At 41.8% G+C, this 13416-nt stretch overlaps 2 protein-coding genes across 5 annotated transcripts in view; one reads left to right on the top strand and one right to left on the bottom strand.

Moving 5' to 3' along the window:
* The window catches only part of PLPPR5 (phospholipid phosphatase related 5), a 119871-nt gene that overhangs the window by 85536 nt on the left and 20919 nt on the right, over positions 1 to 13416 (bottom strand). The window lies entirely within an intron of this gene.
* Positions 9738 to 13416, top strand: part of PLPPR4 (phospholipid phosphatase related 4) — a 31707-nt gene continuing 28028 nt past the window's right edge. For both annotated transcript variants that reach the window (XM_053985269.1, XM_053985268.1), the window contains exon 1: positions 9738 to 9815. In XM_053985269.1, coding sequence (XP_053841244.1) covers positions 9738 to 9815 — 78 coding nt within the window. The remainder of the gene's footprint in view (positions 9816 to 13416) is intronic.

The raw sequence follows: 13416 nt of genomic DNA, 5'->3' as shown, positions 1-13416 counted from the left end.
AACAGGATGGGACAAGACAGCTGGGACTGCCAGCCCTACCTTGGACAGCTCCTCAGCATCACTTCTGCCCGTGAACAGAGGACAGTGCCACTGGACAGCGGTGACCTGGGTACAGGTAATATTTTGAGGGGTATGGTAAGCACAGGGCATGGGCCCAAGTAAAAAGAAGGGTGTCATATTGCCCTTCATTTCCAGGCTCAGGTTCCTGCTTTCTGTCTCAAATAACTACTGCCCTAAGCAGAGCTGATTGGCTGCCAGTACACAGGAGACAACACAATAGGGAAAAACAAAGAATTGGAGCACCACGGAGAAAGGTGCAGGGAGTTTGGAAAGAGATATGCCAAAGGTAAACAGAAGAGGGTGAAAACATTAAAATGGAAGACTGGAAGAGCTGGACGACAGAAAACGATAAGGAAGGGAGGATGGGAAGGAGGCAAGAAAAGTAAGAAACTGTAAAGGAGGGAGCAAACAAGACACTGAGGTAGAAGAAAAGAAAAGATTTATAGAAAATTGAGTGATAGAACTGAGATGGTGAAATGGCAAGGAAAATGGGGAAAATATGTGAAAGAGATATGAACAAGAGATGCACAAGCATCTAGAGAGCATAGAATAAAATGCAAACACACAAAATTGTGCGGCAAGAACTGAATTCCTGAAATATGTAATCCATATTATGGGCAGTGATACCTGCTTCTGCAACATCACATCAAATCTCCAAACCTCACATCTATATCCCATGACAAATCAATACTTACTATTCCAGCCACCAATCCATTAACAGATGAATGGATACACTTTAAGTCCTGGAAAAATGTTAATACTTTCCATCCTCTTAACAATGATCACAATCTTGACATCAGAGGAATTTAAAACGTAGCATTTTAACCTGTTTAATTTAGATGGTAGGGGCATTCAATGCTTTTAATTTTGCCTTTGTGCTATAAATAAACTAGCTGATGATATCCAGGAGTCATAAACTCTTTTCCTCTGGTACCAAAGTTGGTGACAGGGTTTATCTGCATATTCATCAAGTTGCATGCACATAAACAAGGAAGTTTTGTGGATTACTTGCCCTACTTCTTCTACTATAGTGAAATTTACAACATTATGATCTTTCAACAGCAGATCAGACTCCCTGAACTAAATTCCAATGTGAACGAAAGGAACTATTCCCACGCTCTTATTTAATTATTAGCAATTAAATGTAGAATTTTACAACAAAATGGAAAACTTTTCTGTTACCAAAGCAGTAAAAATACAGGAAAAAAAAATAGCTGAAATAAATTATTTCCATTAGAGAGACAGATGAGCCCATTCAAAGAATGGTAAAATCAAGTATTAAGCAGTTACAAAAATAATACCTCCTTCATTTATTTTCCTTGTGTTTAGACATGTAATTTGTCACTGGTCAAAATTCCCAATTTATCACTAGAATTTGTATCTGGAAAGCATTCTACCAGAGCAGGAAGGCAAATAATAGTAATGAAAAACACATGAAAATTACATTCTACCAAATAAGTACTTACATTGATATTCTGCTATCAAAGACATTTAAACTTCAATCAACATAAATGAACCCCTGGGAAAGATGAATAAAACTACACTATTGTATGTTTGTATTAATTTGGAATTAATAACATTTTCGTAAGGTTTTGGTTCTTTGAAAATTCAACAGTTTGATTTTTAATTTGAGTTAGATTAAAGCTATCAATAATTATATTTCAGTGCAATTCAGAGGTACTGCTGAAAAATGGTCAGAGTGACATACCTTTGTCCACAACAGGAAAACAGGTTTTAATGAACTTCTGGTCTCTAATTAAGCTGCAATTTGAAATCCTAGTATGTAAAATGCTGTGGGCCTTTAAAAGTAATATCTCCATGAAGGAATGCCTTATTTTTCATGGATTTGCAAGTGTTTGGATGAAGTTACTGTTTTAGCTCAATACAGTTTTTACCAAAGCAAATCACTAAGGGCTCCCTTAACCTACAATGATCTGTTGCCTCAGGCAATGCACTTCTCCTTGCTCCTCAGTTAACTGATAGCTGCTTGTCTGTCCATAAAAACCATTTACTCCCTCAGCATTGAAAAGGAGCTTCTCCCCTTTTGTAGATCTCACCATCTTCTTCATAAAGCATCCCCTCAGGGTGGAACTCCCTGGAAATGGCAGCTGAATTTTGCTGAATTTGGCTACACAGCTTCTCCCCTCTATACATCTACAAAATCAATGATAAAAACTAATTCCTCTAAGTTATATGAGCAAAGCTTTAGTCCCTCATTTGGGGGGGTTCTTACACTGATAATTCAGAAGCCATAAAGTTGTCAGATCTCATTTTGGAGGCATTTCACTAGGCTGAGGGACACACTGCAGAAATATAAGGCCAGCAGGAGAACACTCCACCAGCCAGTCCACAAGGCAGAGGCCTGCAGGGGTTATGCTTGCTATAATATTTGGTGTTCCTGAATGTTTCCACAGGCTGCTGTTCAGGCAACAAAGTACACTTGAGCTACTTTGGTTTATCTTAGGTAAACACTTGGAGCCCTAATTTCCCAAGATTTTATAACATTTTCTTTCTAGAGTGTCAAATGTGTCAAATTCAGGAGCAACCACCCAGGGAAAGCCAGGTGCTGAATGGAAGAACTTGAAGCTAAAAGCATTCATTAAGCCATCAGATATGTCTTGTTCCCTGTTTTCCCCCATTCCTTTTATATCCTACTATTTGTGTTTACTGGAGGAGCTACACAAAACAAGAACTTACTGCCACACTATGCCATGACCTGAACAGAGCTCAAGCATCCACTTCTGCTTGCACTGTTGCAAAATCATCTTATATCTTCCATATATCTTAATTTTTTTTCCTGTAAGTTACACCTAATAGTTACAATCCTTAAAACTCAGTGAGAACTCATAATGGCTTGAAGGTGCTTAAGATATTCCAGTCAGGAGAGATGAAGAACTGCACCAGGAGAATCACCCCCTTACACGATGTCTTATTATTATTACAGTTGTCATTACAACTCTGTTCAGGCTTTGCACTCTGAACTTTAGCAAGATACTTCTCTGGTGAGCACTTGTTGACTGTTCACATCTACATTTCCATTCTCAACAGACTTTTCCACATTTAATTCAGCAATGGTTGATTTTAACAGCCTTCTAAGCATGATCACAAAGGGGCAGAAAGCCACCTGACAGCTCTTCACTCTCACACTACAGAACCAAAGTACAAAATCATTGTATAACCTCTTTTATTTTTGCCCAAGTGCTAATTTTATAAAGAACACTGTCGCTGGGAATATTAAACTATTTTTTTATAATCCAGGTATTTCTACTCAACTTACTCATAGATCAGGATTTTATTCACTTTTATTCTAACAATATGATAGACTGATTCCTGCAGCATGCTGTTTCTGCATTTATTCAACATTGACTGACAATGAGTTTTTCTGCTGCCTGATGATGTTGATTTTTTTTTCAAGGAAAATGTTATACAAATAATGAAATAAGTATTTCACGGTTTTCTCCTTTCTGTTAGTTCAGTCAGAGTTTTCTGGTGCTATAGAGTATAAATATTAATCCTGATACATATTGAGTGCTATTGTGGAATTGCAGTCCTTTAAGCTGACATAATTTCGCTCAATTGTCACATTGCTTTAAGACTTCATAAACACAAAAAAAATATTTATGTCCATATGTACACATAGGGTAGGCTTTTATGCCTCGGTTTTACTAACTAACAGTGAAAATTGATATTTAATATTGTGGGACAGGAGTTTTCTTCAGTTGTGAGGCTACCTCATTTGTGTCCTTGACAACAAACAGCACTATGATTACAGACTTTCAAAATAATTTATATACTCATATGGAAGTTATTACTGAACTTCAATATTGTAAAAATAAAAGATTTTGTCTCTTTTCAATTTGGAGCATTTAAGAACACTTTGAAAAGTACAAGTTTTAGTACTTCAGATATTTTTCCGCTACCTCCTATGAATAAGACTATGTTGTGTTGCTACAATTCACTTACTAAGTTTCCTTCTCAACGTTATGCATGCAGTTTGCCTTCCTCAAGGAATGTGAAACATGTTTTTTTCACAAAAAAAATGTCTATTTGAGGAAGTGTTCATTTAATCTTAAAAAACATGACATCAGGGTCTTGGATGTGGTAAAACTATGTTGAGAAGCAGATATGTGCAGTGGTTAGAAGATGGACTAACAAATATCAACAGGCTATTGTAGTCCTGAAAATGTCAGACCAGTGTACCAGTCCTTTTCAGACATGGTATTTCATATAGACTGCAGGGCAAAGAGAATTTCTGGTGGGACTCCAGCATTTTCATTTATACAAATAGTTTCTACTGTTAATTGCCTGACTATAGTTTCTTACTCAACCTCTCTCTGCCTGAGCTCATGCACCAAATGGCTGATATCTAATTAGCTGGTGATAACTTGCCTAGATTCAAGCAAAAGATTTGTGACAGGTCACTGCACAATAATCCAGATTTGGTTTTTATTGATATCTACACAAAGTTGCTTTAAAGAGGCATTGATATCCCAGAAATGGGCTATCAATGGGATTTTCACATTCTGACATTTTCAAGCTTTCATGCCTGTAACTAAGAATCAAGGTAATCAAAAATTAACCATTATCAGCATAGAAACACACACTGGGCACAGTCCACAGTGAGCACAGACTCGACATCAGCCAGCCACAAGGCAGTTTCACTAAAAAGCCACATAACCACTCAGCCTGTTGCTAAATCTGACTTAAGGGGAAGCAGTTCATACAAACCACAGTCCAGCATTACACTTCTACTGCCACATGGCTTGCAAGCCATAACTTGCCTAAGGCCAGAAAGCACAGGCATGTAAGTCTGCAAAATACTATGTAGATGTGTCCATAAATAGTATTTATAGCCACAGAATCAGAAAAATCATCCTAGCTTGACTCATGCAAAACATGGAAAATTCATTTTTCAAACCAAACACTACAGAGTAAAAGGCAGCAGGAAAGCCAGGAATCATTCAGAGTCCTCTGCTACTTTAAAGCTGTGACCTATATCTAGCAGCCAAGGAAAAGATATTAGAAGACAGATCTTTACAACAACAGGAGATTATTAGGCATAGCAGAGAAACAATTGCTTGTTGTAATTACAACTTCAAAGCAGAATTTAACTCTCCCATCTGCACTGTGTATCTCTTTTGTATGTTTTGAACTTGTTCCACTATGACTCTCCCAGTGCTGTCACATGCCATCTATCCAAGAGTGCTATGTGCTGCCGACATGGGATCTACAGATGGGTCAAAGAGGAAAATTTTGCCTAACATGAAAAAGCAAGGAAAAAAATCCTGCACTTGAAGAAAGCTAATGCAAATATTGATAATTAAGGGATGCCCTTGATACCATTCAGCTATCCAATTTCTCTATATGCTATAATTTTTCCCTTTCATAACATTTATCAGGTTCATACGTAAGGTACTTTGTTTAGATGCTGGAAAAGATGCTGCCATGTTGTCTGACATGAGCTTTGTACTGGGAGCCAGCAGTATTTTTCCTCCAAATAATAGACTATACTGAGGTAGTTGCACCAAACATTAGAAAGCCTGTTCATCAAATATTCATAAAAATGTATCTGTCTTATGACCAGAAAAAATTTTTAAATGAATGACTAAAACAAGCAACATCCCCTCACTTGCTCAGGGCAGATTTACCTATGGACTAACATGTGAATTCAATACACACAAGAATTCCCCCAAATAGATTTTCCTGAGGGACTGGGAGTGTGGTGGGGGAAATAAGAATATATGTACAAACACACACTGCTGCATTTTTGAATTCTGATATGGCAAGCAAAGCAGAAAAAAAAAACATCTGTCAGTTCCACACAGCAAAGCCCAGCTCCCATATGCCACCCTTTCTCAAGAGAGGATTACTGTTTTAATATGCTGAGTTCACATCATCTATTCTGCATTCAGTAGTCAAGCCAAAGAAAAAAAGATCTTTCTATATAATATGATTTAACCCTGATCCATGCACACAGCCCCAGAAGTGGCTTTTCTGTGGGGAAATTGTGTGGTGACCAGAAGAAAGCACGTTTCCTCAGGCTACTAAGCAATGGTAACTGCAACTGCAGCTGCTGCTGCAGCCTCTGGCCAAACTTCTGCTTGCTACAAACCTCCAGAGCTACTCTCTAACCAGGTAATCTGCATGGCCATAGACTCCCCAGCTCTCTAAATCTTTGTCATATTATTTCATACTGCTTTTGCAAGTAGGTTTATTCAGTGATATAATACTGGTCTCTGCTTCTGCAGTATGCTTTCTGTTGCCATGGAAGCAGTGAAACCACAGCCATTGCCTGTGTCCAGCACTTACCAAAGCCTGGGAGCAATGGCAGACTTGGCTGCAGAGGGAAGAGAGCACCTGGACAAAGAAACAATGACCTGCAGTCACATTTAATGCAGTGCAACTTTGCCAACACACTAGATTGTCCTGGAAAAGAATTTCAAATCAGGTTTCGAATAACTGTGGCAGCTACTGTCTGCCTGAGAAGCACAAAGATGTGCTTTCTTCACCTGAGGCGCTTTCATCACCTAAAGAAGTTTCACCAACAATGCTTCTTTAGGGGGCCAAGGTCTTGGGTCAAACTGAGCTCTAAAATATCAGCTTGCAGTCACCAGAGGCACCTTCTGATTGCCAAGTTTTCTTTTTCTTGATGGAAAAAGAAATCACTCCTAAAAACTCATTCTAGATGAGTCAGAAGAGGCCTACAGTCCACACCTATGAATTTCATCTTTTAGTTCTCCAACTCCTTTAAATGTTTTTATGAACTTGATTGGTTTTGCTGAAGCAAAGCATAAACAAACAATTTTATGCTTTATGCTAAATGTTCCATGACACTTCTCTGAGTTTGCTTGAAGGTGGGTAGAAAAGCTGTCAGGAATAGTGCAGATCCTGTAAATATGACTATCCAGCACATAGAAGCATTCATAAGTCACACATCACCACACTTTCTTGTAAGACTATCATGATTTAAATGGACAGAAGGTGTTTCTGAATTAGTTACCACCAACACATTTTTCTTTAGGAGATCATATGGATGAGACACTCATTGTGGTGAATTGCCCTTAGACAAACACCAGGTGTCTACCAAAGCCTCTCTATCACTCCCCTTCTCAGCATGAGAGGGGACAGAAAATATAACAAAAGGCTTATGGGTCAAGACAAAAACAGGGAGAGATCACTTACTAGCTACTGTATTGGGCAAAACAGACTAGACTTAGGGAAAATAGTTTAATTTAGTATCAATTTAGTAGCTAATTTATTGCCAACCTTATTGGCAGCTAGGAATCCACTGCTGGCAGCACACCAAGGCTGAAATGGTGAAGTGGCACCTTAGCTGTACCTTGGTTACTTATTCCTGAGAAAGTGGTTGTTCTACCTGAGTCTCAAGTGAGGACCTAAATGAAAGCCCAGAGAGAAGGGTGGGAAATGCACCCTAGACATGTCCATGCTTGCCCATCAATGTCACCTTTAGACTAGTGCAAGGCAGCCCTGTCCCATGCAGGGATGCAGGCACTGATGAGCCTTCTCCTCCTCTGTTTGACTAGAATCCCATGCAGCTGTGAGAACCACCGAGCCAGCTATGCCAGAGCATACCGACAGTAGATGTAGCTGTCCAGGTCACACGTTTCCAGGAGTGCCTGATGCCTCTTTGTGAGGCTGGGGATGACAAACAGTTCTTTTGCAGAAGGTGTGCTGCGGGTGAGGAGCTGTGTCCCCAGGTGAAGGAGCTATAGGAACAAGTGAACAGGCTACTCAGTATTTGAGTGAATGATCAAAGATAGACTGATTATTTTCAGAGACACTACAGTCACAAGACTTTTGGGAGTCTTGAACCTCCAGTGTAGTGGAGAAGCAGGTGGACTCAGAACCCTACAGGGTACTCAGAACCCTACAGGGTAATTAATCAAAGGACTGCTAGTCAAGGGCCTGTTAAAGATGAAGGCAGGAACTGGCTCACTGCATATCAGGAAGAAGGCTCATCTTCCTTCTCAGCATTTGACTGACCCAGGGAAGTGCTCACAGCACCAAGCCTGACAGAGTTCAAGAAGCATCTGGACAGTGATCTTGGGCACAGGGTGTGACTCTTGGAGATGGTCCTTTGCAGGGCCAGGAGTTGGTCTTGATGATCCTTGTGGGTCCCTTCCAACTCAACATGTTCTGTGATTCTGTGGCAAGTGCTACTTTTATTTAAAGGCTATAGTTGTACTGATGGGTATGAACCACTACTGGACATCCCCACAGCACTCTGAGTGATTTCCTGGAATTTAGTGCTGATAGGCAGGAACAAACCTCCTCTGCTCACAGCTCCTCTGCTCCCAGTAACCCCCCTGGCTACCTTCACTACCCGGAGGCCCCTGATCTGCCTTTTACAAGACTACCAACAATTGCCCTGACACCTGAGCCAGCAGAAACCCTGTAAATCTTTCCTAACAGGGTTAAGACAAGAATATGTGTTGGTATGGCAACGTGTGTTGCAGCTCTGAAAAGTCTTTTTCAATGATTTGGAGTCAGACTACAGATTTACCTTCTACACCTGCCTGCAGGCATGAAGTACATTTTTGATTTTACCCTCTCATGAAGCTTGTCTACTCAGTGTAGAACATGGATTGGCATATCCACTCTGGATAAATGAAAAGAGAACAGCTAGAAAAGAAAAGGGGCTGATAAGAATCTTCACCTCCATTGCCATAGCAGCAAAAATACTAGCAACAAAAACAGCAGGTAATTTCCCATTTTCCCCCAAAAGGAGAAAGACAGGAGATAAACAATGACTGCTTGAGTCACACTTCTCTCCTTGTACATTAAAGCTGAACATCACAATGCAAGAATAGGCTTATAGGCACAAGACAACTTTTGCAGACCTTATTAATGTGCTACAAAGAATGAAAATGCTATCTTTCACAGAGAATTCCTGCAGGCCTTATCCAGGGTACCTCTCATTGATATCAACAGGAGCTTGCCTGAGAAAAGGCTGCAAACTTTGATCCATAAATAGGATTCTCAGCACATTTCACCATGGAAACAATTGCTCAGGTTAATTCTGTTCTCTTCAAGACTGTAGCAGGAACTGCACCAGATATTTGACAGATCAGAGAAATCACACGCCTCAGTATTGCACATGGGGTTGAAGAGCTCAGTTTGGCTCAGTCCCAGTCACACTACTCCCCCAGACTGGCACTAAGACTGAGGTGAGCTGTCATTAATATTTTGATTTTAAAAAGAGTACACCTGCAAGAAAAGAATATTGGTTGTATAGGAATGCTATTCCCTGGAACATTCTACTACTCTGTTTCAGAGCAAATATTTCCCAGAAACAAGATAAACGCCGCAGACTCCTCAAGGAGCATCCCGAACACGCTGATGCCCTCAGGGATCCTGTCCAGGTCTCCCAAACCCATACGTGTGCGTACAAATCCCCCGCCGCAGCCGGAGCATCCCCGCGTGCGGGCGCAGCGCCCGGGGCTCCCCTGCCCCCCGGTCCCCGCCTGGCCCGGCGCGAAGGAGTTAAGCTGGCCGGGACCCCCGCCCGCCGCCGAGCAGGCTCCTGACGTCAGCCCCGCGCACGGCGCAGCGCTCGGCGCGGCGGCGGCGGGCGGAGGAGAGCCGCGGCGGCCGGGCGGCTGCGAGCGGCCGGGGCAGCGCTTGGCCGCGGGGCCGCCGCCCGCAGCCCCGCCAGCATGTCCGCGAAGGAGCGGCAGAAGGGCAAAGTGACCAAGGACAGCGTCACCCTCCTGCCCTGCTTCTACTTCGTGGAGGTGAGTGGCCGCTACGCCGAGTGGGCTGGCCGGGGGCTGGCGGCGGGCGCGGGGAGCGGCGCGGAGCCGATCCGCGGGGAACGCGGTGCGCCCGCGGGGAGCGAGCTCGCCTCGGTGCTCTTTCCGCACCGCCTGATGCAAAACCCCTACGTGATGCTTTGTCTCGCCGAAATCAGCATCGAAGCTCCCTATAAGGAGTAGGCATACATTAATCTCATGTTTCGAGCCTTTTGAAGCAGGAATTATTTCTGAGAATTACTCAGAACGTGAAAGGGTGCCTCAAATAAATCGGACTATGTGCACAGGAACCTCTCAGGAGGAAGACATGTTTCAAGAAGGGCTGGCTTCCAGGCAAACGCCACTCATATTGGTTGGATAGAATAAAAATCACGTTCATAATGGAATGCTTAGAAAAATAGAAATGTTCTCAAATAGGTAATCACAGATGTATTTTTGCTGACCCCTGAAGTATGTGTTTCCTCTATCAGAGCCAAAAATATCTGTTTGGAAAACAGAATGAGGTTCTCGGCACATCTTCTAGGGCAAAACCTGCTATGGCTGCTCAGCTGGTAGCAGGTGGAGTTGCAGAGACAGTGGCTGCCTGGTGTGTCACTTGGAGGCACTTAGCCTCCCTGGAAAGTACAGTCACTTAGGTACTTCTGGAAGATCATGAGTAGACACAGTTTAAGCTTAAAGAAACAGTTGTGATGTGGATTTGTTTAATGGCACAGCAGAAGGAGGAAGATACAAATGTTTTATGGCTTGAGTGAAGTGTTTCATATGACCCTATTCACAGGAAAGAGCCTGTGGCACTTTGAGGTACCTAACTTAGGTAAGAAACAGACTGTGAAAATAACGTGAAGAACTTAATGGTAATATACAGTGTAAGTTAACTAAAGCTGGCACTCAAAAGCATATAATAGATATAATACTTAATATATAAAAATATGAAAATATAAACATCGGGTGAAATATAAAACAAAATATATTTTCTCTCAGATGCACTTGAAGGGCTTTGGAGATTCTCTATAAGGTAGAAGGGGGTTGGGTTCAGAAGGAATTTTAGGTAACAGTGGGGTGTTTCCATTCTGTAAGCACCTGGATATGGTCAGCAGCTAACACTAAGCTGCACCAACTGGAAAGCTTAACAGAGACTGGTTATATGGAAGCATCAAGCTCATCCTATCAATGTTATTAGGCCTGCTCAAAAAAAGCCCTTTGATGGAAGGCACTTGCTGTGACATCTATCTTATATTAGCTTTGCCCAGGAGGCAGAGGTCAAGCTTGGAGAAGCCCCTAAGAAAAGGTAAGGGGCTTCTTCACTCTGTGCTCTCTTTGCTGTTTTGGGAATCCGGACAGTAAGGGAGGTTGCTGTACCTCAGACTGAGCAGGTCTCTAATGCTGAAAATGATGTAGGGGTCCTACAAGATACAATAGAACTTGTGCTGTGCTTTGGCCTGCAGCAAGATGGGATGAAATGCAGAGCAACAGCACAAAGTGTGTGCCTGCTGCTCTTAAGAGTTGCCTTATGTAATACTGATTGCATACATACACTTTCCCTAGAAGCTCCCTGCAGCTGTTACAAGGAATAACGTAAAGGATTCTGTGAGCAGCGAAGAACCTACACTGATCTCTGCTTACAGTTCCCACATGAGGGAGGCAAGTTCTCCACTCAGGTCTAGACTGTTAGGTCCCTCAGCAAGTCATTCCAAGCTTCATTTAAAAACAGGTAGAGATTTTCAACACCCAGTTGCTCTGAGGGAGTCAAAGCCCTCAGTTAACAGAAAAGTCTGCTAATGAACTTTTAAGACTTCTATGCTATTCAGTCACAGGAGCAGTCAAGAGCCTGTGTGAGCCTTTCCCCACCAGGAGTAATTTCTAATTACTGAACTGCAGACTTACAGCCCTTCTTGAACTGAAAAGTAAAAGCAACATCAAGAGAAAAAACTGACTGCAATACACATGAACCTAAACGTTGATTAGGAAACATTTTGGTGAGTTATCAGCCCTGTCCCATTACATAGCATGAGGATTTGAAACCATTTCCCACTTTTCAGTTGGGGACTCAAATCACTTGGGTGAAAGGGTAACAACAATTCATGTGACACTTGAAAGGAGCATGTAGCTTGTGTTCCGTGTGAACACCCACTCTGCGTTTGCACGCATGCGCACCAATTCTCATCAGACTAACGAGAATGCCTTTCTAACGCTTTGGAGCACAGCAAATTGCCAGCACTTCAGCAGCATCAGGGAAAGGACATGACTTAAAGTCTTCTGTTGTGATTGGCTCAAACAGAACCAGATTAAGTTGTACTCCATGAAGAGGGATTTATTCAGAGATCATTTAATTGCAATGAGAAGTTTGTAAGTGTAAAGGATAGAGGAGTCAACCACTGTGGTTGACGGGCATTACCGTGTAATAAGGATTTCCTTTGTAAGCAGGAGGTAAGGTCCTAATGCAATCCAACAACAGCCAACTACTTAGACCCAAAACTTACCTACTTTAAATAAGGCTTTCTGAATTTTAAAGCTTTTACTTTAATAAATGGATGGTAAGAAACAGGGTTTCAACCTCTTCCCTTTGAACGCTGTCAATTCTCTTATTTTTTTTCCTTTTAGCACTCATCCACTTCTATTTTCCCTCTCCTGTTCATAGAAGACAATGCCTTCCCACTCTGAATTGCAACAAAAAAACCCTCATAGCCCATTAAGTTTCCACCTTCAAACAAGAAAAGTAGGGCTTGCTGACATCCACTTTCCAGCAAGACCTGTTTAGGAGGTCTAGGCCCAGGGAAAACCACATTGTTTAGAAAATACACTTCTAAAAATGTATTTTTTCCTCTTGAATGCTAGAAAAAAGCATAGACTTTGAAAAAAAGATGTTGAGTTGAAAGTTAAAATTTTTTTCAACATGGTAGGAAAGGGATGTGTTCATGTTATACAAGTGAAATATATTTTAAAGAGTGAAATGAATGAAATAATACATGTAACAACCAATACAATGCAGGCATGTAGAAACAGCAACACACAAATACAGTTCTGACACTAAGGGATTTCAACTGTTAAGATCCTTAAGAATGTGTTACGAATGAGATTAACTCCAGTAAACAAATGTGTTTAGTGGCAGTGACTATCAGGCTTAGATAAAAATATGATTACATAGAATGTGGGCAGGCCAGCTGCCCTGGAGACAAGGAGACAAAGATGAGACCGCACAGCTGTCTACAGCTTCCTCACAAGGGAAAAGATATGGGGCAGGTACCAACCTCTCCTCTCTAGTGACGAGCAACAGGACCCAAGGGAATGACAGGAAGTTGTGTCAAGGAAGGTTTAGCTTGGATATTACACAAAGATTCTTCATCCAGAGAGTGGTTGAGCCCTGGAACAGGCTCCCCAGCACAGTGGTCACAGCACCTGGTCAAGCCTGACAGAGTTCAAGAAGTGTTTGGACAACGGTGTCAAGCACATGGTGTGACACTTGGGGATGGTCTTGTGCAGGGCCAGGAATTGGACTTCAGTGGTCCTTGTGGGTCCCTTCCAACTCAGGATATATTCTAAGAACTGGTGGATAATTCAAACTGGCAGGTGTTTCCAACAAAAG

The sequence above is a fragment of the Vidua macroura genome, chromosome 9 (genome assembly GCF_024509145.1).
Source record: "Vidua macroura isolate BioBank_ID:100142 chromosome 9, ASM2450914v1, whole genome shotgun sequence".
NCBI lineage: Eukaryota > Metazoa > Chordata > Aves > Passeriformes > Viduidae > Vidua > Vidua macroura.
The sequence above is the reverse complement of the archived record's forward strand: the minus strand, read 5'-3'. Positions and strand labels throughout refer to the sequence as shown.